The sequence below is a fragment of the Falco punctatus genome (genome assembly GCF_963210335.1).
Source record: "Falco punctatus genome assembly, contig: scaffold_35, whole genome shotgun sequence".
NCBI classification, from domain to species: domain Eukaryota; kingdom Metazoa; phylum Chordata; class Aves; order Falconiformes; family Falconidae; genus Falco; species Falco punctatus.
In genome coordinates, this window is record NW_027660155.1 from 544115 (window position 1) to 571424 (window position 27310).

Here is a 27310-nt window from a genome sequence, read left to right on the forward strand (position 1 = left end):
CTTAGCAGCGGGCTGGAGGGGCAAAAGAGTAGTCTTGGAAAATCTGCTTCTCCTTTCCTGGCTTCCTTGAGATGCTGTTGATATGGTAATTATAGGTAAGCAGGTGATTTCTAAGCAAGAAATGTGATGATGCTACTGAAGCCTGACCAGGGCAAGATGGTTTAACTGAACAAAATTGTTCAATAGCATCCTGATTCTCACTTTTAACGGATCTCCTTGTCTTGCTCTTCCAGCAAAGTGTAATAGAAAAGCAAATTAAGCAGTTGCTCCAGAGAGAGATGGTTTATCTTTGCGGAAGCAAGAAGAGGATTTATTGTGTATGCCAAAGCAAGACTGAGCCACCAGTCTGTGCTCCTACCAGAAAAGCTGGGCGTAGTGTGTTGTAGAGCAGTGTGCGGGTCCATCCCCAGCCTCTGCCTGGAGAGCAATCGGCTGGTGTCAGACCGGCTCAGAGGCTGGTGCTGCTGCTGCAGCACGAGTGACGTGGGGTCCTTCGGAACAGGAGCACTGACACATGGCATGGTGACAGCTGCAGGATCTGTATGGACAGAGCTGTGCCTTTCCGTCAAACTGCCCTTTTTCTCCTAGTGGGCATTAAGGATTTTGCTGTTTGTTCTTAATTTCCTGTCTTGTTTGAGCACAGTATCATCAGAGAGCGGTTCAGTTTCGTTTATAGAGGGAAGCTGTTGGACTTGCACACAAAGGGATTTGGATGCTTTAGGGCCATATCTAAGTGCTCTCATCAAAGTGTTCCTCAGCACAGCTTTTGCCAAGCTCACGGGTGCTGAAGGGCCACTCTGTGCCTGCATTGGTTGAGCTTTCTGACTTTTCAAGACATGAAGCCCTGCCTTGTGCCTGCAGATACTTTGGCTGTACGGCCCTAGCCCGTATCGTGAGCCAGGCAGTGTTCAGAGGTTAATATTGCTGCCCTAAGGAGAAGAGGTGCTTTTATTTATCCTTAATGTAGCTCATGGCCAAAACACTCGCCTGGGAGTAGGATGATCCTGTGCAGACCCTTCTTTTCTGCCTAACCTGACTCAAGGAGTCTCTGTAGTAGCTGTGAGCCCACATCATGAAACAGATCCTTTTCTGTCACCTTGAAGATTGTCCTGATCTTTTTAATTTTTTTCTCCAGAGGCTCCTTATGTGCCGCACATGAGTCATTAGCTAAAAGACTTTGTAACCCAGGGAGCAGAGCCCCCCCAGCCAAGGGTTTTCCTTAGCTCTCAAGCATCCTAGCTGCTAGCCTGCAGATCAAGCTTTTTCTCACTTGCTTTCTGGAGGCAGCATTGCTAGGAGACGTGGAAGTGATCTTGTTACCGAAATCCCGGAATGAAGAACTTATCGACACCAATGTGATGTAGATAAGCAGACACTTTTTTATTAACGGCCGGGTGCGTGAGCGAGTCCTCTCACGATCAACGCACACCAGGTCCCAAAATCAGATTCCATATAGAGAACTTATTCATACATATTCATTAAATATTCATGCATAATCATAACGTTTCCCGTAAATCATTAACATACTCTCCTCCTATATCCGCTTCTGCGCAGTAAAGCTTAGAAAGGTCTAGAAATGGGTCTGGGGTACGATTTGGGTAGGTGGTATGTGAGTCAGTGGTCGCGATCTCCCCTGCCGGAATTACCTTTTACTAAAGTTCACAGTTTCTTGGCAGGCACCTACAAGCTGTTCGACTCTCCCCAGTTCCCATTCATCTCATATTCTGACATTTCAATACACCTCTGCGTACAGAAGACTGGTTAAGTACAAAGGAACCTTTCAACCCTAGAGTTATTACCTAAGTTTTAACAATGGTTCCAGCCCCTTCTTCTAGCCTTGGTACAGGACGTACAGAAGATCTCATAACAACTTTTACTGTGTAGCTATAAGTTTCTTATAAGATTTTTTTCTTATCCTTCTATATTTTAATTTTATGAAATGATTTTATAAAATCAATTAATCAATCAAATAAAATCAATCAATCTTAACTTATTAACAAATCGATAACATTTCCCCCCTTTGAAAGTGTTGAAAATCAGTATTTCAATACTTTCACATTATTCATATATCTTTTGTTTCAACATATTTTGGTAATGGATCATGTCTTGGTGAAATAGTTGGTACTTCTCTCATAATCATACGATTCACTGCAATTCTATTGGTAAACTCTTTCTTGAAACATGCATATACTAGCATGCTCATCAAAAAGACAACTAGTAACAGAAACAAAGTCTTAATTATAGATTGTATCCAAGAGCTCAAATTCCATCCGAGTTTGTTAAAAATTTTCCCAAGCCAATCTTCTGACATATCCTTTTGAATTGTTTCAGTTTCTTCTTCAATTTTTCCCAATAGGTCTAGATCATGTTCCACATCCTGAGTGACATTTGGAATGTGGATACAACAGTGGTCCAATTTATCCTTGAGATACCCACACACTCCATGTTCTTTAAGTAGGAGCATATCTAGTGCCATTCTATTTTGTAAAGTCATTCTGGAAGTTGCCTGTAATTGTATATTCAATTCCTTAAACCCTTTTTTGGTAACGTTTGCTAATTTTTCCACTTGACCAGTTAAATGATAGAGCCATACTCTGTTTCTATATGAAGCTATAGGATTTAAAAGTGATTCCAGTGCCCAGCCAATTTTCACTCCTGTAGATGGTTCATTCCAAGTATCATCATTTATCCCAGATCTCTTTATTCGTTTCAATTCTAAATTCTCTAGAGATCCTTTAAATGGTGATTTCTTCCAAATTGGACACAATGTTGGCGTGCCTAAAGTGATTTGTTTCACCTTACCATCTAATGGTAAGTGTGTTGTCCAGGTTCCATCACTTAATGCCCAAACTAAATGTCCTGGACTTCAAATAGTAGATTTTCTACAACTAAACAAAGTTCCTCTTCTGACTGTAAGAGTGCTGGTTAAATTGAGAGTATTCTTAAGACCTCGACAAAACCAACCATATTTCAAAGCAGCGGCCAACGGAGGAATTCTTTGGATTACTAAGTCTGCATTACTACAATCATACACTTTTTCACATTTCCACCATGGCACTATTTTATTTTCCTTCTCTCCCAATGTAGTTGACCTATCGTCAACCCAGGGTAATACTGAAAAAACCTTTCCATCCCAGGTAAAACACCAAGAAGTTCTTGCCATATACTGAAAATGGGAAAATATGGACATAGACCATATAGAGTCCCACTGGTCTACTAATTGGGTGCTTTGGCCAGTTTTGTTACACTTCCATTCCATGACACTTTTGCTCACATTGATTTTAAATTGTTCATCATGAGAACACCATCCCACAGTCTTAAATCTCCCTATTTTGGTAAAAACATGATTTAACAATTTTTCACAATCCGCCAGACTACCTGGAGTTTTCCACTGTTTTCTAATGACTTTCACTTGCTCGTACCATTGAGTCACTGGCCTTTGTTCACAATAGTTGGTTTCATTTTTATGTTCCAGGTTAGTCAAATTCATAGTTAAAATTCCCCATGGAATAGATTCACCTACTGCCCTTGGTATTGGCAAACAAGCAGTGATCTGCGTGACATTTTGTAAATTGGCAAATTCTTTAATCAATCCTACCATCAAATTTTCCTCAGCCATTTGTTTGGGAATTTCAATCACTTGTTCTGTTTCTACTTGTCTTTTGTTCCTGTCCACCAAGCTGGCCCATGATCCTACCAACACTACCGACCACAATAAAATCCAATATAAAAATTAGACATGTTTCAGTGTCAATTTTAAAGTCTCTGGGTCACGACTGACAATCTTCCATGGAGTAGGTGCTTTCTTCACTCGAGTATAATGTATCCAAGCATCTGATTCAGCTATCTTGATAGCTATAAAAGTGGTTAACAGTATCTGGAAAGGTCCTCTCCAGCGCTCCTGCAAAGGTTCGGAGGCCCAGGTCTTCACATAGACATAGTCTCCTGGTTGGAAATAATGCACGGAATTTTCCACGGGTAAAGGTCTATTCCAAATTACTACACTCCAAATCACAGCCAAAGTTTTCCTTAGAAAAAGCAAATAGTTATACACATCTTGTTTTCCTTTTACATGTATGTTTAGATTTGGTTCTGGAGACTCATATGGTTTTCCTTATAATAATTCATAAGGACTGACTGAGGTTCCACTCTTTGGCTGTACCCTGATTCATAATAATGCCAATGAAAGTGCCTGAGGCCACTTTAGACTGGTTTCTTGACAAATCTTGCTTATTTGTCGTTTCAAAGTTTGATTCATCCTCTCCACTTTCCCACTAGATTGTGGTCTCCAAGACGCATGCAAATCCCAATTAATACCCAATACTTTGCTAACACTTTGGACTACTTCAGCCACAAAGTGTGGACCTCTGTCAGAGGAAATTCCAATAGGAACTCCAAATCTCGGAATTATTTCTTGTAATAACCACTTCACAGCCTCTTTTTGCTTGTGTGGTGCGACAGGGAAGGGCTTCTGGCCATCCTGTACAAGTATCAACCCTTACCAGGATGTACCGGTACCCATTTTGTCTAGGTAACTCTGAAAAACCTACTTGCCAATAATCTCCAGGTTCTACAGCAGATTTCAGTCTACCCATTTGAACCTTTTTCTTAATCACTGGATTATTTTTCAAACATACTTCACACTTTGCAGTTACCATTTTAGCTATTCCCAACATCTTAACTGATATTACTGGCTTTCGTAAAGATGTTACTAAGGCTTCTGCTCCCCAGTGACATTCTTGATGTCTCGTTTGAATTATCTCTCTCATCACAAGAGGTGGAATTACTACCTGTCCATTAGGAGTTATCCACCATCCAGCTAAGTTTTTCTTCGCATTTAATAACCGACCCAATTTGTCATCTTCCTCTGAATATCTCTTGAATATCAATCAAATAAAATCAATCAATCTTAACTTATTAACAAATCGATAAAAATCTTGTCTGGGCTGACGAGCAGGGCTGAGGAATGGATTTGGCCTTCTCCATCTCCCTGGGAGGGCGGAAAGGTTTGGGCTGGAAAACCAGAGGAGTTCAATGGCAGGGACGCAGCTGAGTGTGGGAGCAGGGTGGTTGGGTTTGAGAGCAGGCTGAGATGCCAGCATTGCATGCTGAGGTGCTTGCAGGCTTTGCACAGGTTCCATGTGGCTTCTGCCATGCAGCTCCATGAAGGCACTTTGCAGCTAGCGGTTTCCCTTGCTAAGCACCTGCGGCTGCTTTGTCAAGTCCTCTTGTTATCAATTTGTAAATAAGTTAAGATTGATTGACTTTATTTGATTGATTAATTGATTTTATAAAATCATTTTATAAAATTGAAAAATAGAAGGATAAGAAATATTTTTAATGAAACTTATAGCTGCACAGTAAAAGTTGTTATGAGATCTTCTGTACGTCCTGTACCAAGGCTAGAAGAAGGGGCTGGAACCATTGTTAAAACTTAGGTAATAACTCTAGGGTTGAAAGGTTCCTTTGTACTTAACCAGTCTTCTGTACGCAGAGGTGTATTGAAATGTCAGAATATGAGATGAATGGGAACTGGGGAGAGTCGACTGGAACAGCTTGTAGGTGCCTGCCAAGAAACTGTGAACTTTAGTAAAAGGTAATTCCGGCAGGGGAGATCGCGACCACTGACTCATATACCACCTACCCAAATCGTACCCCAGACCCATTTCTAGACCTTTCTAAGCTTTACTGCGCAGAAGCGGATATAGGAGGAGAGTATGTTAATGATCTATGGGAAATGTTAGGATTATGCATGAATATTTAATGAATATGTATGAATAAGTTCTCTATATGGAATCTGATTTTGGGACCTGGTGTGCGTTGATCGTGAGAGGACTCGCTCACGCACCCGGGCGTTAATAAAAAAGTGTCTGCTTATCTACATCACATTGGTGTCGATAAGTTCTTCATTCCGGGATTTCGGTAACACTCTGAGTGTGAAGCCTGGCTCCAGCTGTGCTGCTTGCCTGCAGCAGGCAGGAGTCACTTCTGTGCCGAGCCGGGGAGGCTCTGGCATTGCTTCTGAGGTGGGGGAGCGGTGGGCAGGAGCACGTGGTGGCAGCCCTGTGAGTGCATCTGAGGCCAAGCATGAGAGCCCTGATGGGTCTCACCTTGACGTCTGTCTTGGAGTTCTGCCTTCTGAGGCAGGAAGCATCACCCAGCGTCCGGTTCCCTTTCTTTAGAGCGCGTCTGTCTTGGAGCCTGGAGCGCACCGGGGTGTCATATCTGAGCTCTGCAGTTCCTGCTCAGGTTTGTGTCTGGACAACATGTGGGACACGTGTTGCAGTGAGCTGCCACAAGCTAGCTGGCTGGAGAGCCAGCTTTTATCTTCCCTGGCCGGACTGTAAAGCTCCAGATAATGTATGCTGGTTTTCCAGCGGAGGGTTCCTGGTTCCCTGCCGAGCAGATGTGCTGATTTGGTTTGCTTGTGGCCGTGAGTCTCATGGGAAGCGTTTGTTTATGCCGTATGCTGCGCTGAAAATGCGTGAAGCTCCCTGGCAGCCGAGATGGCCTTGTAAGTTGGATGCCCTCGGCTGGCGTGTGTGTAGATGTGTGCACGGTTAATTGGAACAAGCTCATAGGTGGCTACTCACCAGGTGCAACAACAGAGGACACCCCAAAGGCATTGTTGGAGCTGTGGCAAGACGGTGATTTGCCTGTTCTCTTTTGCGTTGATATGCTTGGGGTCCTCCCCAGGCAAGCAAAATAGGAATTAAGTTCTTGCTTTGTAAGTCAGCGTGGAGGTTTTTCTGTACTCCTTAAAGAAATGAGTAGCTTGTCTGCAGTGTCTGGATGAATTTACCTGAAGCTGGGATCTGTGAGTTTTTGCTTAATTTCGGGATGTCAAAAAGTGTTAGGGTAGTGCTGGGTCTTTCAAGTCCCATAAAATAAGAAGTGGGCAAATCCATCCGTCCCTTGGTCCAGTTAGCCAGGAAGGGAGGGGAAATGATTTCTAGCCCAAAGTAGTGCTTAGTAAGTGCTGTACAGACCTCTCTTTGATTTTTGTCGGTGCTTGAGACCCACTTTCTGGGGGTGTTTTCTCCTCTTTCCCTTTCTTGCACCCACACTTTTTGAGATGCAGATGGAGAGGTCGTCAGCAGGCTGGTGGTAGAAAAAGACCGGCCCATGGACCTGTTGACCCATGCAGCCTGCAGGATGAGGATGCTGGAGAAGAGCTGCCATGAGGATAGCCTATAAGTGGCCCTGCTTTCACATACGTTGCGTTTCTATTTGAGCTAATTGCTCATGCAGCTTGAATGGTTTCATGCTTTTCTTTCTGCTGTTACAGCTTCAAACGCCTGTAGGGAGCCTTGAGTTTGGGTGTTAATAAGTGAAAAAAGGGGCCCTTGTTCTCCATGGAGAAAGGTTCTTGGTCACTGTGGCAATTTCATGCCTGGAGGGAGTCCTATTTGCTGGATCATTTTTGCAACTTAACCAAATTAGCTTTGAGAAACCATAGTTGATAATCAGAGTACTGAGCTCTGTGCTCCATTAGTTAAAACCATCACCAACCTCCTTGCACAAAGGGTGGGCATTTGGTTTGCAAAGTAGGAGAGCCGTCTGATTTTCATGCTCGGGGCAGCAGCGATCCCCGGCTTTAAGGTTGTTCCTAATAATCTGAGCGCTTAGTAGGGTCAGGCGCAGAGTCGCATTGGGTCAGCTGCTTTTGCAAAATGAAGCAGTGAAGTGACATTTCCCTTTTGTTCCCACTGAAAAACTTTTGAAGAGTAATAAAGGACAGTTTGGGTATTAATCGAGATTTGGATAAAAATTCCAGTAAATAGTTCCAAAACAGATGGAAGTTGGGGGGAGAAGGTGAGAAATGCCAGCAGGCTCTGATGTGTGCGTGTGGCTTGTGAAAGGCTGTTTTGGCTCAGGGAATGTTTGTTGTGGGGTTTTACTTCTATCAATCTTCACTCTTCTGCTTCAACATGGTCTAATGATGAGACAGGGTGGGGAGGCCGCCTGCTGTCCAGTTATGAAGGATGCTACAGCCTGGAGACACAGCTGTCTCCTTTGGGTCTGCCATGGAGGGGATTCTGGATTTTCAAAGTCCTGTTGTTGTTCCTTGCAGGTCAACTGAGGCATGGCCACTGGAAAGCCCTGCTCGTTCACAGGGTCCTCCAGGATGGCTGGTGGATTCCCGAGGCAAGTGGTAGTGCCTCGTAATCTGAAGCTAGCCAGAGGGACAGAGAAGCCTGCAACTGTAAGTACCTGCTGCGGCCAGGTAGGAGCTGTGTAAGGCTGGAAACTGCCCCCGCGTCCTTCCTCTACCTGCCCCTCCTGTTGTCTGGCCGCACTGTGAAGCTGGACACCACCTCCCCGTCTCTCTGCTGCCATGCTTCTGTCGGAGGTGGCGATCATGGTGCAGTAGGGGATGGACTGTGTGCTGCTTCAGGGCAAGCCCAGAGTCTGTCTGGATGTGCCACCGGAGCCAATTTAAATGGACGTACCGGGCATTGCACCGGAATAGCTGAAGCGTGAGCGTGTGCTTCGTTCTGTCCCCTTTGTGTGGGCAGCAATGTTTTGTCACGTCGGGATGCTTGCCAGCGCTGCTCTGACCATACCTGCCCTGCAGGCAGCTGGGCATGTGGTGGGCTGCTTGAACTCTGCCCAAAGGCTTTGAGAGGCATGGCTGGTCCCAGATGGAACAGGTTCCAGACCAGTTGTTCTGTCCCGTATCCCGTGTAGAGCACAGACCCAGCGCTGCAGGCAGCAGCGGAGTCAGGGCAATTCCTCCTTCCCATCCTCAGACGTCCTTTGCTGACCAGAGCTCACCTGGCTGAAGGCGACCTGGCGCTAAGGCTCTGTCGAGGAGATCTCTCTGCATACTTCTGTGGAGGGGTCTCGGAGGCCAGAACAGAGAAAACAAGTGCTAATTCAAAAGAGATAACTAAAACTTGGAGCCATTCCTCTCCACCTCGGTCTTGGCACAACACTGCTTCTCTGCTTTCCTCTGACTCACCCAGCAGTGACGTCTCCACGCGTGTGGTGGTTGTAAGCGTTGTGCAAGGATGGAGTTAGGGGGTTGCTGGTAACTCCTCCCGACCTTCTTCAAAGGTCACTGGCTCAATCCAGCAAATCTGAAGAGGAAACAAATGCCCGAAGAGCCAAATCCCCCAACATGTCACATCAAATCACAAAGGAGAAGCTAATGGGACAGAGCCACTTGGTTGGAGCATGTGTATTCCGCTCTCTATCATTAATTTACTGATGTTAAATATTTCAGCGGGTAATTATGGGGCTTCCAGGACTATCCTAGTGGCTGTGATCACAAATTATTGATCAGTGGCTCTTGAACAAGAAAAGCCTTTCTGAATGAAGGCAGTTCTGTAGCTCTTGCTGGTGTTTTGCATTTCAGCTGACTCCCTCTGCCTTCCTGAAGGAGATGACTCTTAGCACCAAGCAGAGGCTGGCCAGCACTCGGGACATGCGGCGACCCCAGATTACCCAGCTTCTCGACGTGAGCGAAGCCTCCCGTCAAAAGGTAGCCTTTTCTTGCCCTTTTCCTTGCTGTTTGACGTGACATTTGAAGTGGGCCTATGCTTGTGACAGGCTTGCCTCCAGCTTATCTAAATACTTTGGTGACTAAGTCCTGTTGTCGTTTCAAACTGCTGCTGGTGGTGGTGGAGTTCCTTCTGCTGGGGGAAAGGTGAAACGTTTTCCCCCAGTGAGCTGTTGAAGTCCTGGCCTGCACTAAGCCCATATAAAGCACCTCTGCTGAAGTTGGTGGCTTTTGCTGGAGACGAGCTTCTGTGGCTAAAGCATGATACTGGAGGAAGGCTGGGGCGGGACACAAGGATGCAAGCTTGCAATTTCCCACCCTCCTGCTGAAATAGGCAGCCCTTGGTTTGGTGTAGTCTCTGTCAAACGCTTGGGGTCATCGGATGCCCTCAGTGGTGGCTGCATTGGCCTTTGGGGGCTGAGGGCCTACGGTAACTACTCAAGGTGTAGCTCAAGCAATTGCATGAATGCTTTGGGTTGGAACGACGAGTGGGACCCTTACGGGGTGTTAGATTTTGCAGGCTGCCAGGCACACAGGGGAATGGTGCTGGGCAGAGGGGAGCGGGTGTGCTTTATCTGGATCAGTGTTTGCTTACACGTATGTTGAAAGCTGCTCTTCTTACACATCTGCTTAGTGTAACGCACGTTCCAAAGGGGTAGATGACTGAGGTAGGCTGCTGAGTGGAAAAGTGCCAGCAAGAGACCTGTAACAAATTGGTTGGGGATTGCCCTAGACAGCGTGTGAGGTTGGGAACGCCTCGGACGAGCACGCACAGAACTGGCCGGGTGCTGTGGCTCCTGGCTTCAGCACGACCCTGACTGCTGTGCAGAAGCAGGAGATGTGCCTGTGTCTTGTGAGTGCGAAGAGTTCAGCTGGAAGGGGGGAGACAAAGCAGGGAGGGATTTTCTCCAAGTAATGCCTCTGCGCTGTAAGCGTTTGCTGTTTCTGTGTGTCGTCAGGCACGCTTCGGTGGTGGTACTAACTGACATGGCAATAATGGACTGCAATGAAGCATCCGTTGAGAGCTCATGGGAAAAGGAGATGCCAAGTCCAGCCTTACTCAAGTTGCGCAGTAGTGCTGGGGAAGGAGCTGAACCTTATCACCTCATCTGTTGCTTTCTTAACGGCGGTGTTCCTTTTTGGCCTGTCTTCTCTTCCTCATGGTTTCTAGGCTGTGTATCAAAAAAGAGATTTGAGGATGGGTTGGACTTGGTCACTGTCTCAGGGTAAAGATAATCCCCAGACTGTTTCCCATGGAGTCTCCTGTAAATTCTTGGCTTTCACTTGCTGCACGAGTGCTTACGGCTCTCGCAGTAAGTGCTCTGGAGCTGTGTGACTGTTAGCCCAGCGCTCTGCCGGAGGTAAGTGCTGCCTTGCCTTTTGGAGCAGGAAACCTGGAGAAACGGCCAGCAAAAGAGCTGCTCGCTTGAGCCTGCTCGGTGTGGCCCAGAAACTTTTGATCTGCTCAGAGCACAGGTGGGTGAGCTGCCGTTCCCCTGGCGTGAGCTGGGCAGGCGTACTCACCGGGAGACTGTACTTCACTGGGGACCGATGTAGTATTCTCTGATTGATGAATCTTTCTCCCAGCGGCTGAAACTCTGTTTTGCATCTGCAGTTCTCGGCACCTTCCCCGAAACAGCACTCGTTCCAGCCTTTCCCGTCAGAGGTGGTATTTCAGAGCTACGTCCCCTACGAGGTGTATGAAGTGCCACTGATTCTGAGGAACGAGGACAAGGTAGGTGCTGGGATGTGGAAGTTTAACCCTGTGCTGGAACTGGAGAGCAGTGTTGTCCGCGCGGTGCACAGCACAGCCAGTCACCTGCTGCAGCACAGCGCATCCAGAGTAAAAGGTCTCGCCACCTTTATTTTGCGAGATGGTGGAAATCTTGCCATGCTGAGGTTTCTTGCCCTGGTTTTGGCTGTGTGTTGGTAGTACCTCGCTGAAAGGAGCTTTTCTAGTCAGCACCTTTCCCCGTGGAAGCCCTGCACGGATGGGAATGTTGAGGGCTGTACAGTTCTTCCCTGCCCTCGTGCTTTCCCTCGAGTGTGCACCGCGTCCTGGTGGCTCCGTGGTTAATCTTGGTTTCCACAGGGCACCTCTGCCTCTGGGTGAGCTGCACAGAGAGCTGAACGGGCTGTCAGAGCTCGGGGTGGGGTCTTCTCCACTTTATGCTGGAGTAAGTTATAATTAGTGGTAACAGCGCTTCAGGAAAGGTGTTTTGAAACAGCAGTGGAAACAGACTGATGTAGCAGAAGCAGTGGGAGGCCTTTAGGTGCCGCTTCAGGCTCCTGCTAAGCTTAATTGGGTTCTGCTCAGGTTTTTCTGAGGCAACGTGATGCTCTGTTTTCCCTTTGGAGAGCCACAGCATGTTCGGAGTAAAGTGCCCTCAAAGGTCTCCACCTTTGCTTGAAAAACCTGATCATTTTGAGATTTCCCAAGAAAGTTGCAAATGGAAAAGTTGGAAAATGTCAGCAGTTTTGTTCCACTGTAAAGAGGGAAGTTGAGACCTTTTGAATTTCAGTTGGGGAAATATTTGCTGGAATGAGGCATGTGCCAAGAGCAAGCTGGTGGGAAAAGGCAGAGGGAGGAAAGGAGCTGAGCTCGGTGTTCTCTCCCTGCACACTTTCCTACACGCAAGGGTTTCTCTTGATCTGTAGCAGTAAGTGCACTGGCAGCAGAGAAAGGTCAGGAAGAGAGGTGTAATTAAGGGTACTCTTCTGTAATGAAGAATAAGAGGTATGCGTGAGGGGAGGGTGGGATGGGAAGATGGAAGTGTGCGCAAGAGCCGGTGAATTCCCCCCAGATTTCCAGATTTACCTGCTGGGGGGGACAAACAGGTGGACAACAAAAAAAAGCTGCCAAGGTGTATTGCGGGTGGAAGGACAGCGGGAGAAGTCCAAGAATCTCCTGAGAGAACAGGTTTTGACAGGGATGTGGGCGAAAAGGGAAGACCCTTTGGCTAGGAAGGATGCGTGTGTGGTCCCTCAGTTATTCCTGGAGAGTACTGCACCATTCCTGGTCTGGCATTTAACTTGGGAACGTGGATAAGATGTGGCATGGGTGCCTGCACCCAGGGAATGCCACTGGTGTGGTCTGCACTGGGTTTTGGGCACCCCTTGCTGTAGGTATCTTCTTCCCCAATTAAAATGTGCCTCAGTTTCTCTCTTCCTACTCTCTGCTTCGTTCCCACTGAGTCTTTTGGCTTCAGCTGCTCCATTATCCATGCAGCACTTCAAAATGGTTATCTTTGCCAAGTACCAGCCAACAGGCAAACAGTTGATTTGCTCTGTTCATGCTTCCTCGGGTGGAAAAGAACATCTGCATAACATTTCTGCCCTTCCCAGTAAGGAATAATAAACTTGTCCAGCTGCGCCTTGGGATTTACGTGCCCTGTAAAGGGGGAGGCAATGTGTGAATGTGGGTTTTTTTCCAAACCGAACTAGTTTTGAAGCCGGTAAGACCTCAACCATTGGAGAGCGTGGGTGTAAAAGTAAGATCAGCTCTAAGGAAAATCCTTGGTATGTTCTAAATACAGAAAGGTAGAGATGATAATCCTGAGACAGTGTTCTATTCTAATTTTGTTGGCTTTTGGTGATGTCCTGCAGAAGAGCAGAGCAGTGTTGTGCTCTGTCTCAGAGTTTTCGCGCTGGTTTCCCAGATTCTTCTGAATCTTATACTGCACGGCAGCCTGAAGTTGTTTGCCCCCTAAAAATCCAGCTGACAGCAAAATATATTCCAAATAGAGGCTCTGTAATCGTGCAACTACAGAAGTGCTTCGCTATATACTTACTGCTCTTACCTGTGTTGTACAATTGCTTTTCTGTCTTCAGGCTGTTCCTCAGCACCCTCAGGTGTTCCGGGTGGCTTTTGTTGAAGGTCTTAGCCACACGTGCTCCTCTCCTAAGGGACTTGGTGACCAAACTGCTTGTGTGCACTGTGAAACTGGCTCCTGGAACCCGCTGCCCCAGGACCCTGCTGGGTTCCAAGGGCGTTTGGAGAGTTCAGGACTGCCTTGGCCACGGGTTACCAGGCTCGGGTGGGTGGTGCAGAACGAGCCTCCATTTTTTCCAAGCCTCCTGTGGGTTTGTTGTTTGTCAGTGAAGCTGCCCGTCAGTCCAAATCACCTGCTTTAGACTTTGAGATTTGGTGCTCAGGCGTCGCTCTCAATGTGCTTGAGAAATGCCTGTGTGCTGTCTGTGTGCTGGTGGTGTCCCAGAGGGCAGAACCGTGCAGCAGGGTGCCTGCAGGGACTGCTAGGGGTGGGCAGGGGTCCCCGGGGATCTGGCTTGCCTGCGCTGGCAGCTGCCTGGCTACGGTCACAGGCAGCAGGAGCCTCCAGAGAGCAGAGGTTGGCTTTTAAAACTGAGACTCCAGCGCCAGTCAGTGCCGGTCATGTATCTCGAGGCAGAAGATGCCTTTGGAGCCCATAGTTGATAGGCACAGCCTGGGGGGGGGGTCGCCTGGCTTTCCATCACTTTGTCAAGTTGCTGGCTCTCATCCTCTGCATCAGCCTTTCCTTGTAGCGTATTGTGCTTCTCCCTTGCTTCTTTACAGCTCCCTGTGAATTTTCCTAGTCATCCTCAGTTTGTGGGGTTGTCTCTTTGTCTTCCCATGGTCCTCCTTTTGCTCTTCAGGCCTGCTTTTATTCCCAGTGAGGCCACAGTATGTGTGGTCTCCTCCTCTTGCTGGTCTGTCCGCATGACTGTAGCACTGCAGCTTGAGTGCCCCGCTCAAACGCAGCATGTTAAAGTGCATTTCTTCCTTCCCCCAGGATTAACACGTACTGTTTGGCCTTCAGATAACACAGTCCCCTTCTAGGGGCATGACTGCCTGGATGTGTACGGGCAGAAGCCGGCAGGTTCTTTGGGCTTGTTGAATACACGGGTGGCTTGATTCAGATATTATACCTCCGTGCTGCTGGTGTCTTCCCTGCTTGGCCCTTCCTTCATTGCCCTGCTGCCTCTGGCCGTGAGCTGTTTTGCCCAGGCAGAAGGGATTAATGTTGACTCTTGTGTATTATGTGCACGTACCTCCAGAGCTAAAAGTGCTTTGGAAAGGTGGTTAAGGAAGGCTGTCGGCAGGTCTCTTCTCCTCCTGTTTCCACGAGCTGCAAAATCATACTTTCTTACCTTTTCTGCAGGTTCCTCAGCTGCTGAAGGTCACCTTGGAGAGGTCACCTTATTTCAAGTTGATCAGCCACCATGCCGTGTGCCGCAAAGTACCGCCTGGCATGCTTGTGACTTTCCACATCGTTTTCACCCCCAATGAGAACAAGGTGAGACTGGAGGTCCCAAGAGACAGGTGCCTTCAGCGGGAGGCGAAGCTGCGGGGCTGGGTTCAGAACAGGGCGTCTGCTGTGGGTTTTGCGGCACTGCTAATATCTGTCCGTTGCTGTATGGTTATGGGTTTGCTCTGATAATTATAAATAACAAAAGCCTATTTAAAATTGACCTGTTGTTTGGAGGACGCGAAGTTGAGCCTGATCAGAGTGAGGACCACCACCTTTGAAAACTGGAGTCACTGGAATGTGTATCACGTTGGACACAGCAGTGAGACAGCGGAACGTTCTGTCTGAAGCCGGCACTTTCCTTGCGCACTGGTTATAACCCGTGCCGTGCTGCAAGGTTTGCTCTAGGCTGTGGTCAGGCAGCCTGGCTGGCAGCACCATGCGATGCCACCGCAGCAGGGACTGACAGGCTGTGCGTTCCCTCCCTGTGCTTTCCTGGGCATTTGCAGGGGAAGGTGCACGTGTGACAGTAGGAAAATGGCTGGGAGGGGTGTTGATGTTTAGCCATCCCACCTCTCTACTCAGTGTTAGGGGCTTAATTATGATGGAAAAGACTAGAGGAGTGAATAGATGCAGAGAGCTTTCCTCTTTCCCATCTGGCAACCAGTTCCCTTCCTCACCCTGGGCTGGAGCGAAGGTGATGCTTTTTCATACCCTCTGTGTTCCAGCCTTGCCGCTGTGCTGCCCCTGAGGATACTTGCCTGCCTGTGCTCCAGCTGTGATTCTAGGGGAGAAGATGTGCTGTGCTCGTGGCGGGGAGCCAGCCTGGCACAGCCGCACTGAGCTCTAGATGTCTTTAATCAGCAGGGGGTCGGTGTGCTGCAGATGACAGAGACATCTGGAGCACACCCAGGCATTGAAGGGGCAGGTAGAATCTGCAGGCAGACACTTACCCCGGAGCCTTTGGGCAGTCACGCTGGTGTGGCTGTGCCTGCGTGCATGTGGCTGTGGCTGCTGTGTCAGCTGGCACCTATTCCCTGCCCCATGTGCCATGCTTTTGCTTGCAGGTTGGAACATCGGTGCTGTGGCTCTGGCAAGCCTTGCACTGTGCCGTGATGTGAAGGGGTGACAGTGTGGTCTGGAGGCTTGTTAATGCAGAAGGGTTTAGCACATGGCATGGAAGGGAGGAAGCATCGCAGGGGAATACAGACAGGCTGATTCTTTGCACCAGCACTCTGCTGCCTCTTGGCAGGGTTCTTTGTGTGACTTTGTGGGTGATGCAAGGTGAGGGGGTCGCTCTGAGCCAGCTGGCGTTTCCGCACCAGGCCAGAGGCGCAGGATCCCTTTGGGCACAGCTGTTCTCTCATCTTGTGTTCGCTGCTTAGATTTAGTTTAATGCCCTGTCCTATCCTCAAACAGCGTGGCTGTAGCAAACTAAAGAGGAAATGCCCTGCGGTCCCTGGCTCCCTGAGCTTGTGAAATGATCTGTTGCTTTGGGGAGGGACTGAGAAATGGTTTTACGTCATTCGTATGGAAGGTAAAAATGATGTTGGCCTAGGGCAGTTCTCCATACTGCCCAAGTGACATAAGAGCATAATCTCACCGAGGTAGGCTTTGCAGAGGACGCTGTTTCCTTTAAAATGCGATTTATTAGTATGAATTAGCATTCATTTTGGGTGTGGAAGTAAATTGGTTCCCATGAAGGGCAAATTGCTGCTCTTCAACTAGAGAGAAGCAGCAGAGCAGCAGATGAACATCACCCCAAATAGAAGTAGGGTGAGAGAACCCCCAGGAGCACTCATGTCCAGTACTTTGTCCCTTGTCTTGCCCTTGAACTGGTGAGTGTGTGGCATTAGGGAGCTGTGCCAGCAAGGTCCTCTGCACAGCTTCAGCGACACCACGGCGGTTTCTGCCGAACTGGGTTTTGTGCTCCTTGCAGGACATTGGGAGAGGGATGCGTGCTGCTCAGTGAGGAGCACATGGGGATTGTACAGCAGAACCAGAATTTTGTACAAACGGAATGTTTTGGCTCATACGTGATGGAGTGTGAATCAGCGAAGTGCCAGAGTGCTGTAGCTGAGCTAGAAATGCATCCACAGCGTGGTCAGGAGGCGCAGAGCACCTTGCAAAGCCCTTGGCCAAGAGGCAGGCTTTGGGAAATGGTTCTGTAAAGCCACCTGCGCTGGGCTTGCAGTTGCTTGCCTGCAGAGTATCTGTGTTAGTTGTGGAAGGCTCAGGAGTGCTGCCTTTGAACAACCCCTACATCCCTGATGCTGCACGATCCACAGGGACTGTGGGTAACCCAGTGAACTGGGGTCTGGGTCTTCCTGATTGGGAGTTGGTTTATATAATTCTCTTGCTTTGAATCTGTTCTTCCCTGGAGTAAGTCTGACTTCAGCGAAGTCACTCCTGATTGAAAGGAGTAAAATTGTGGCTAAGCCCTAAGTAATCGGGCCATGTGAGTTGTTAGTGGCTGAAATGCCACGTAGCCCTTTCTTGGAAAATGAGCAGTTTCCTACTGTCTCACAGTCATTTGGGAATGTGCCACGTGCTCGGACTGTCAGAAAATAAATAAACAGCTGACGTGTCTGTTGGTTTATTGGCACTTGTGTTATAAATGAACTGCTAATTTTTCTGCTGGGCAGCGTTTCCACTTAGTTACTCTTGCTGCTTCTGATTTGCACGTTTCTGTTTTGTGGCTCCAGTTGTACAGCGTGGGTGTTCTCGTGCCAGCCCACATTCCTGCGTGTCCTTGCATTATGGTCTGACAGTCTCTGCTGAACTGGGAACCATTGTGGCACTGACTGGCAGATTAACAACAGAGAGAAACACTTCCATTTGTGTGTCCTTCAGGCTTATTAATAGTTTATTGTAAAGGAAGAAGGAAGGAAGAAGCATATAAAACCAGCACAGCTTATTCTGTTTTGCCCTCTTGCTCTTTTCACTGTAGCCATACATTATTTTCCGGCAATGCCAGCTCAGTCTGTGAGGTTTGTGAAATTCATTACTGGTGCTCGGTGGAGACTGAATTAATGCACATTGATTAATATGAAATACGACAGGACAGCGAGTTACTGCATCGGTGAAATGAAGTCCTTTACAATTCAGCGCAGCCCTGTTAGATGCTTTGTAGCGCCCAGAAGCTATTCCAAGTATACTTTCCAGATGGCTCGTGTGGGGAGGAAAGGGGCAGAAGACCAAGGCAAATGGCCCGGTGCCAAACGAACCTGGAGCTAAGCGACTCATTTCAGAGTGCTGCGAACCGGCAGCTGAGGGGGGCAGGCGCAGGGGCACCCCCTTCTCCTGCGACTGGATCTTCATCCTCCGGTCCCTCCTCTCTTGTCATGGCCCTTATTTTCCAGCCTTTGATATCAGGGTTTCAGCGGGAGCTTTCCCTGCTTGGCTTGCCGTGTGACCTCATGCTACAAGGATCTTTTCTGTGCAAGTCGTCTGCTGCAAGGAATTCAGTGCAGGATTTAGGATGGGTTATGCAGGAAATCTGACATCCGAGTGTGGTGTTGTGGGCAGCTAAGGTTGATATCGCTGTGGCAGTATTACCGTTAGCCCCTGAGTTTGCAGAGAGCCTGAAACAACATCAGAGATGAGCAGCTGCTTCAGTTCCGGCGGGTGCCAGTTCAGATGCCAGTGGTGATACCTGGAAGGCCAGAGCTTGTAACTTCCTGCTTGTCACAGGGGTGTGAGAGAAGGGGAACCATCGTACAACTGTCTGTCATCCTTGCAATGGAGAGGGGAGTTGTATGAAGGATGAAGTCATGTTTTCATGAAAATCTGTAGCCTGAAGCTGTGTCTAAACACAACAGACTTTAGAGCATAGATGGGTTGCAGCCCCTCTGTCATCCAGGCATGTCTATTTAGAAACCTGGTCTTAAACAGTCTGCTAAGGGTTTGCAGTTGCGAAGCAGAACGAGATTTTGAACTGGTCTCAACAGTTGCCCAGGCTGTAAGCAAGCGTGTAGCAGAGGTAGTGTCCCGGTAGCACGAGGCAGTGCTGCAGGGGAGACTGCAACCCGTTCCCCCCCCAGGGGGGCAATTCAGCTTTCAAAAGCTTAAGGGACCATGGGTCCACAGCGACACAAGCAGCCAGCTTCTGCCTAGCACCCCTCTGCCTTGGCTTTCCCCCTGTTTGGGCTGACGCTGCATTCAGCCTGGTGCAAGGTCCCACTTTGGTGGGGTGGTAGAGCGTGGCTGAAGGGTCAGCCCGCTCTGAAGTGCTGAGTCAAGCCTTGCACGGGATGCCATGTCCCACGGTGTCCCTGGAGAGGGGGCTTGGAGCATAATGTGCATCTGCAGGAATGGCGAGAGGCAGCTTGCTCTCTCAAGGTCGTGGTTGTCTCTGTGAAACCAAACCCTTGCTGCTTTAGCCTTGCCCTCAGGTCCCTGGAGAAAGAATTCCCTTTCCTTGTTCGTTGCTGTGCAGGTGGTCCCAGTGCCCCTCACCAGCAAGGGAGCTGGGAAGGCTGCCAGTGCTTGCTTTTGGGGGGTATTTATTTCTTGGGCTCTTAATTGCATTGCTGTTGATCCATTTGCTCCTTAGCAATGACAACGACTTGACAATTACTTCCTTTTACTTCCCTCAAATACCTCCAATTGTTGAAGTTCCTTTTTTTTTTTTTTATCTCCCTGCTGATCTGTACTTGCATCCTCTTCTGTCTACCTGGCATCTGGAAGAGAGAGGTAAGTAAATATGGCATGCCAAGACTGACTAAGGCAGGTAGCTTTCAATTGGACTTGCCTTTGTTACAGTAGTGTGGCCGAAATAACAACAGCAAAAGCAAATGGCACTCTCCATTTGCTAATGCAGTTTCTGAGCATCTGAGCAGTCTGGGAGGTGAAGTACCCGGGAGATAATGGGTGCTTTAAAGTCATATGGGCTGCCCATAGCTTTTATTTTAGAGAGCTTGGGCTGCAAGATTGAGTACAAATTTGCTAATTCACAAAGACTTGCTGAAGATGAAACCCTTGCCTGCAATATGATGTTAAATCCTGCAGGTTGCTTGCTGCAGTTCCCTTGCTAGTATTTTACCTTCCAAATAGGAGAAGCAAAAGCCCTTGTGCAGTTTGTAGGGTGACTGTTTGAGATGTCTAGAAAAAGAGATCCTTCTTTATTCTTTGTGCCTTGGATGGGGCAGCATCTGTTTTGGCAACCTTAGCGGTGGGCGAGGTGCTGGGTGGTGGGTGAGGCGCTGGGTGTCAGCTGTTGTGTTGGAGCACTGGGTCCGTGTCTGTGCCTGGGCTGGCTGCCTTAGGGCCCTTCCAGGAGGGGATGGGAGCAGGAAATCCCAGCCGTGGAGGAATCCGGATCAGTTCTGCTGAAGGGAGTTTGCCGCTGTGTGCGGTTCCTAAATCAAAGCGCTTCCTGCTTCAACAATTACAAGAATATCAAATGAGTTAAAAGCACTGGGGCAAAAATCAGGGCAGCCAGTGACTGATGAGAAGCAGAGCTTTGATCAGCTCATCCATAAGAGCCTGCTGGGGGCAATGGCTCCTGGCCCTGGGGCAACAGTTTCCTCACTGATTTCAATGGGGGCAAGGTGGTACTTGCAGCGCAGCCAGCGGTGCCTGCCATCCATCTGGGGTCTGATCTGCTCATCCCTACAGTAAAATGCTTTTGGTAATTTGATTTGCCTTCCTGCTGCTAAACGCCAGGCAGCCGGGATGGGGGGGGATTGCCTGGCTCTGTTCTGCAGAAGGCAGTGGCTGGGAATGCACAGCCGGCTTTGCTCTGGTGGGGTGTCTGAGTGTCCCCCGTGTGCAGCTCCCGATGCCGCCTGCCTGGGGTGGGTGTGCTAACCAGGCACCCCGTCACTTACTCCTCTAGAACAGACCTTACAGAGGGGTGTGATTAAGGCATCAGCCAGAACTGTCTCTGTGTCCCCTGGGGCTGGGGTGAGATGTAAAGGGAAACTGAGATTAGGCAGAGAAGAACTCTCTTGAATTGCAGTGCAGAGCTGGTGTAGGCTGCTGAGGGCAGGGGTGGAGTTGTTAGTGCTTTGAAGTACCTGTGAAACATCTGGAGGGACACTTTGGGTGCAGAGCTGAGCCGGTTCTGGTGTGGGGAGATGGGTCAGATGGCTTTTGAAGGGTGCGTGTCCCCAGCCTTGGCCCTGTAAGGCTGTGGGAGGGGGTGAGAAATACAGCTGTGCCCTACACTCGCCTGGCATCGCAGCAATTACCGTGTCCAGCTTGTGAAGCATTTCCCCAGCGACTGACCGTTGCTCACGTATGTGGTGAAGTCCTTTTGAAAGTGCACCTGAGCATCGCCTGCCGAGCTTCAACGAGGTCGCCGCGTTGCTGGCGTTGGAGTTAGTGCTGTGGCACAGCTGGGTTCTCAGTGGTGCTTCCAATAGTCTGCGGTGGCGATTGAAGCAGGTTCCATTAGTGCTGTGATCCCTTGCGTGAAGCGACTCTGTTTTGGTGCCTCGGAATCAAAGCATCAGGTAATTGTGGTGCTGCCAGCTTGCTGCGAAAGCGGGTGAATCAGTGGGCTTGTTTCTTCTTTGCAAGTTAACAACCCTGTGCAAGTCATGCTACTGGAATGAAAGGTCATGAAGGTAAAAGGTACTATTATTACGTTATTGAATGCTACTGCAACAGTCCTAGAAAACAGCAGTTTTTCTTCTGCCGTGGGAATGGTGCTAAAAGCATTGTGCTGAGATTGTTTCTTTCCCTGCAGGATTATTTCCACGAGCTCATCTGCATCACAGAAAGGGAGAAGTTTGTTGTGCCTATCCGAGCTATAGGTGCCCGAGCAATCCTGGACTTCCCCGACCAGGTGAACTTCTCAGCCTGTCCCGTCAAGTACAGCACCCAGAAAACGCTGCTGGTTCGCAACATTGGTAACCGGGTGGCCCGCTACTGCATCAGCACTCAGAGGTAGGGAGCTCATCTCTTTTTGTGCAAAACACTGTGGTGTGATAATATAGTTGGGAAACAGCGACAAAAAGGAACCAGAGCATGTGAGCTGCCGTGCTGCTGCCGTGGCTGGAGATGGGCAGGGCACGTGGGTTTTGCTGTTGATTATAGTGTTTGAAGCATGGCGCAACCTCTGCTAAAACTCTGCAAGCTGCAGAGTGGAGTTTTATAGTGCAACGGTGTCTTCAGAGCACAGTCGTGCAAGGCTGATTCTGTTAGACTGAAAGAGCAATTGTAAGAAGGCAGCTGGACTGCCCTTGGGCTGTGGAAGATCCTGCGGGGCAGACGACAGCTCCAGGAGCTCAGTTCCTGCAGACCAAGGGCAGTGTTAAGAAATGGGCAAGCTCTGAGCTGGTGGAAGAGACATTTAAGAATTTATCAGCAGTTTGTCTAGAGTAGCGAGTGCAATCAGAGATGATAGATCAAAGCAATTGGTATTGAGACCCTGACAAAACCCCTGTGGGGTCCAGAACCTGGTTTTCCAGTAGGTTTGATCTGGTCCCTGGGATCCAATATTCTTCATTAGAATGAGCTCTTAAGCGGAGATGAGCTGGCAGCGGCTTCAAAGCTGCACTACAGCCCCAAAGAGGAATGCCTTACAGCGGGGGCACAGGCCAAAGATGCAGCAAATACCTGGTGCGTGGGTTGGGAGCCTCTTGTAGAGCTTTGTCTCTCTCAGATCTCCTGGAAAGTGCTCTAGCACTTTGTAGTAGCTACCGGCAAGCTCCTTGATCTTCAGTGCCTTCTGAAATAGGTATGTGGCCCTGTTGGCCAAATATACACGTTCCTTGGGAGGCCACAAGCACGTGGTATTTGGGCAGTCTCCTGGTCAGGTGCCTGACATGTGCGGCGTTGTGGACAGCCTGTACTGTTCCTGTTGGTCTCAGAAGACAGTCACTGGTTTTCCAGTTTGCTGAACTGGAGAGGGTAGTGCCTTTTTGACACTGCACCTGCAAGGAAACCAGTTCAGCTGGCTGGTAGTTAGCTCCGAGTTGCTTGGTCCCAGAGGTCTTGGTGCAGGAGCTGAGGTCCAGAACGCAGCAAAGATGTGCCGTCTGCCTTAGTGCACCTGAGTTGCTTCAGTTTCTTCCCCAGGAAAACAGGGGTCAAGAGAAGGCTCTTTGCTCTTTCTCCTGGGAAGCGTGAGGGTCCAAGAGGCTCCTACCAAAGCCTGGCAAGGCTGTTGAAACAGGCTTCCAGGATGCTATTCAAGCAGGCTGCTGCTTGTCACTGTGGAAATACATAGGCAGGACCTTGTAAATCCCTGTGCAGCTTCCCTCTGGGATTTCCAGATCTAGTCGTCACCACCAAAACAGATACCCAGTCGTGTCTGGCATCTCTTGGCAACGTCCTTGCCAACTGTTCCGTTGAGTGATCCAGCGTGTGTTGAATCCTGCTTGATACGATTTTTATGCTGAACTTCAACAATTAAATTTTTCAGTCCTGATTTGCAACAGAGAGATGGGAAGCGTTACAAAAGTTTCATATGACACACAAAAAAGTAGAATTCTGAATAACTGGATTGTGTGTGTCTGCAGAGATCAAAAGCTGGTAAGATTTCCCATGTCAGCTGAAGGCATCAGTCATCTCTTCCATTTCATTACAAATTTTTGAAAGCCAGTTTGAAATTTCAAACTGATGATTTAAATCTTTGAGTATAAGCAGTGTTTTATTCTAATTAGGTCACCCCCACTTTCCTTCAGATTTCTTTTTAAATACTCTGAAGTTCCTGTGTTTCTGCTCTTTTTATTTTTTTTGCTTTAAGTGTTCAGCAAAATGTCATAATGAATTCTTCATTGGGAACTTTCTTAGAGGTTGAGTTCCTCCAGTGCCTGTCTGTCTACCATCTGTTTGCATATATGCACAGATGTATAGGAAATATGAGAAATTTGGGGGCTATGTGAAATGGAATCGGGCTGATGGAGAAGAGAAACTCAGAATACCTTTGGAAGGGACCTCTGGAGATCATCTGAGCAAACACGGCGCTCAAAGCAAGACCAGTGTCAGAGTTCGATCGGGTGTGCACACAACACGAGAAGTAAGATCGGGTAATACCAGCCTTGCTCTGTCCTCCTCCAGGCTGTGCAAAGCCCTTTATCCCAGCATCTCCCTGTACGTCCTGTGCCGCAGCCCCTAAGCTCCCTTTCCGTAGAAAGGCTTTTGTGCCCACCAGCCTGTACTGCCAGGGATTCTTCCACCCCAAATACAGGTGTTTGCATTTCCCATCCCTCGGCTGCATGCAGTTCTGCTGTGTCCCAGTGAATGGCAGCCCAGCCCTCCAGTATCTGGACTGTAGTGCCCCAAGCTTGTATCCCCCACTCAGAATCCGAGTGTTCCCCCCTCTTGACCAGGTCAGCACGTTCCCTTGCAGCCCGAGAGCAGAACTCCCACGTTCTTTCTCGCTGTGTGATGAGGCCATGGTGTGCCAGGAGCGGTTCTTCCAGCCAGTGCTGGGGACTGCACTGTGTGACAGTGGGTTCCCTGCTGCTTGTGCTGTGAGCAGTTGCCCAGGTACCTGCCCCGAGGTCCCAGGTGAGCTCAGTGGCTCCAGCAACCCCAGCAGGAAAGAAGTGGCCTCCCAGCCAGCGTGACAAGTAGGCTGGAGAGTCAGCGCAGTACTAGTGTAAATATAGAAAGTCTCTTCCTGTCGTTCTCATTGTTAAGGCTGGATAACGAGTTTCTTCTCCATGGCATTCAGGGAGATAAATGTCACTCCAGTACGTTTCAGTTGAAAATGGCATCTGGAAGCAGATCTCAGCGCAGCACTGCCTTTTCCTGATGTTACAGACCTTGTGCTACGCTGTGCTTTGGGGTCAGAGAGGATCCGTCTGAGAAGATACATTAAGGAATGTCCCACCAGGCTCTGAAAGCTCAGGAAATGATGCTACAAGGTGCAGTGCTAGGAGCCCCCTGTAGGACCCATATACGACACCGAGGTGTGGGATTGGAGAGTTACCACAGGATGTACAAAGACAGGACAACAGATGCCAGAACAGATCCCTATGAAATTGCTTACTAGTCTGGAGTTGCTCCCTTTCTGCAGGGCAGTAACAGGCAAGATCTCAGCAGGTTCTGCTGGGAAGGTCTCCCTCGGGCTGGTGCGGCTAGATGAGTTTATACAAGCCGGGGATTGCAAGGCACCGCTGGGAGATCTGGACCTGTGACAGTTTAGATGTTGTACAACAAAGCAAACGTACAAATGGACATAGTTAAAAAGCATGTCAGAAGAGAACCTGTTAATAAACCTCCAAACCTTATCTTTCCTGTCGTTTCAGGAGCAGTAGTGATTCACTAACAGGGTAGATCTAACAGGACAAGAATTATCCTAAAGAGCAGCTCACAATTAATGGCTAAAAGGCCAAAGTTTAGCCTGCCAGCTTCATCTCTTGGCAGTGGCTTTCATGTGGCTATTAGTGTGTCAGGGACGTTTCCTTAGCATCTCTTATCTGTAGGCTGCAGGGAACAGCTTAGTGACGTGCACTGAAGTTCAGAGTTGAGGTTAAGCATGGACCTTGCATCCCTCTGGGTCTTGGAGAACCAGGTCTACGTGAGGGATACCAAGCTGCGACAGCAGTAACAAAGTTGTCCCGTGGGTACAGCATGGGGTGGGAGGCAGGAGGTGCGGTGTCTGACTTGCGCTCTGTTTCTCAGTCCTGAGAATGAGTCCTGACCTCGGTGGGATCCTCTTCTTCTGATAATTTGAAGATGGGAAGATACCTTCTTTCTCGGGCACCCCCTGAAGTCATCCTCGGGAGTGTCATTCCCATCCCAGCTATCTGAGGGCAGGGGTATGCAGACAAGGGGACGGGATAGGAGGTGGTGCTGAATTGTGGCCCTTAAACAGCAGCTTTTCTGTTCTGGCCATGTTTGGGGCGGGGGGCGGGGGGGAGAGAAAAAAAAAAAAGGTGGGGGGGAATTTTTCTGTGCCTTTCCCCCAGCAGGCAGTGATGCCAGCCAAGCACCAGCAGAGCCCTGCCCAGTATAACCAGGCACAACCCCCAGTGCAGGTGCAGGGCCATGGAGAGCAGTCCGGTTCTGAGGCTGGTGGCACCTTGGCTTTCCTCCTCCCTCTCAAAAGTCTCAGGTCCAGCACGTGAACATTGCAGGCCCAGTGCTTCCCCATTAGTCACTGGTGATGTTCTTGCTAGTTGTAATGGGAGCAGGTCAGGCCCCTAATTGCAGCAATATCTCCTTAATGAGCAGGAACTCCAGCAATTTCATCAGCTGTCACTACTTCCATGAATGAAGCTCAGCTCGTGCATGGCTCCTGATTTTCTCATTATTTTTGTGTGCTGCATTCCCTAATCACTGGGAAACTCTCTGGAAGGTGTTTTTGAGGTGACAAATTGACCACCAGCAAAGCACTAAAGCCAGTACCTTTTGCTTTCTAAGTGAGGCTGTACAGGAGCCGCAAAGCCCAGCTGCTGTTGTGCAGGAGCATGTTGCATCTGACTTTTCCCTGAGCGTTAAAGAACTGAATTATGTGTCTGTCAGCCAAGAGCTGTTTACCTGGCCACAAATCATAATTGCTCGTGTTAAATCCGAAGTACACCAACACCTTTTCATCATTATTTCCAACGCATTGCACAGAATTCCTCCAGCGGGCCAAGCAAACAGTTACCAAGCCTGGATTACAACCCGGAGCCCCAGACTGCATTGCTTGTGAATACACCGAAAACCTCCTGTTAAACTTGCCTCGATATGCTCCTGCTAATGGTGCTTCATTTAGCTAGAGATTTAATTGTTCAGGCTGTAAATGGGTACTCCTTTTGTGTCTTGTTTTCTTGTTTCTGTATCACTCTAATGTGCCTTTGCACTCCTACAGATTTTTCTTTGCTTAGAGCAGCTTTCACTGAAACACTGATAAAATGTGCCCTTTCTTAGGCAAAACCAGGATGCTTTCAAGGTAAAAAAAAAAAAAAAAAAAAAGAGTTGAATTCTGCAACTTAAACTCCAGTTATTCTCTGGTCTTCAAGAAGAAATTCTCTTCTCCCTGTCTGATTTCCAGGCTGCAATCTCACTGGGACAGGCATCGCCTTGACATTTGTATCTCTTGAGGTGTATAGGTGGCAGGACAAGACGGATTCCTGAGGAAGTCCGTGTCAGGCTGTGCATGCAAATAACCCTCACCATCTCTGTGCCCTTCAAAAACCCTCCTCCGATCGTACCGCTAGCAGTCAGACTCTTGAGCCTTGCTGCAGAGAACTGGATGCAGGGTATGGGGGAGACGAGGTCGTTTTATAGCATAGGATGTTCTGAGGGCTGGAGCTCTTCAGGAGTCGAGTTGGTGGCTCAGTTTCTGATACTGTCTGTTCTCTTTTTCTTCTGCTAACTGTGGTTTGTTTGCTTCTTGCTTGCGCAGGTGAGCTGAAGTGAGCGAGACAGCCACATAGTCCCCAAATGTCCCACAGTAATCCTGATGTGCCTCTCTGTGTTGCAGCCCTTTCTCTGTTGATCGCTCTGCTGGGACTCTTGGGATTGGCGATGCCGTGCAAGTAACAGTGGACTTCCACCCACAGAAGACGGGTGATTATTCCGGGTCCCTGACAGTACACTACGACACAGGTAAGTGCTGGACACTGCATGGTGCCCACGCTTTGCGTCCTTCAAAGCAGAAGACTGTTAAACTTGCTTTGCAGGCTCC

General features: G+C 48.7%; 1 protein-coding gene across 1 annotated transcript in view; it reads left to right on the forward strand.

Annotated features, from left to right (window-relative positions):
- Positions 1–9388: 9388 nt before the first annotated feature.
- The window catches only part of LOC308057756 (hydrocephalus-inducing protein homolog), a gene marked incomplete at its 5' end in the record, with an annotated part of 101259 nt that continues 83337 nt past the window's right edge, over positions 9389–27310 (forward strand). Inside the window, 5 exons of the mRNA XM_080411807.1 lie at positions 9389–9487; positions 11121–11240; positions 14647–14781; positions 21428–21627; positions 27107–27231. Coding sequence (XP_080267933.1) covers positions 9389–9487; positions 11121–11240; positions 14647–14781; positions 21428–21627; positions 27107–27231 — 679 coding nt within the window. The remainder of the gene's footprint in view (positions 9488–11120; positions 11241–14646; positions 14782–21427; positions 21628–27106; positions 27232–27310) is intronic.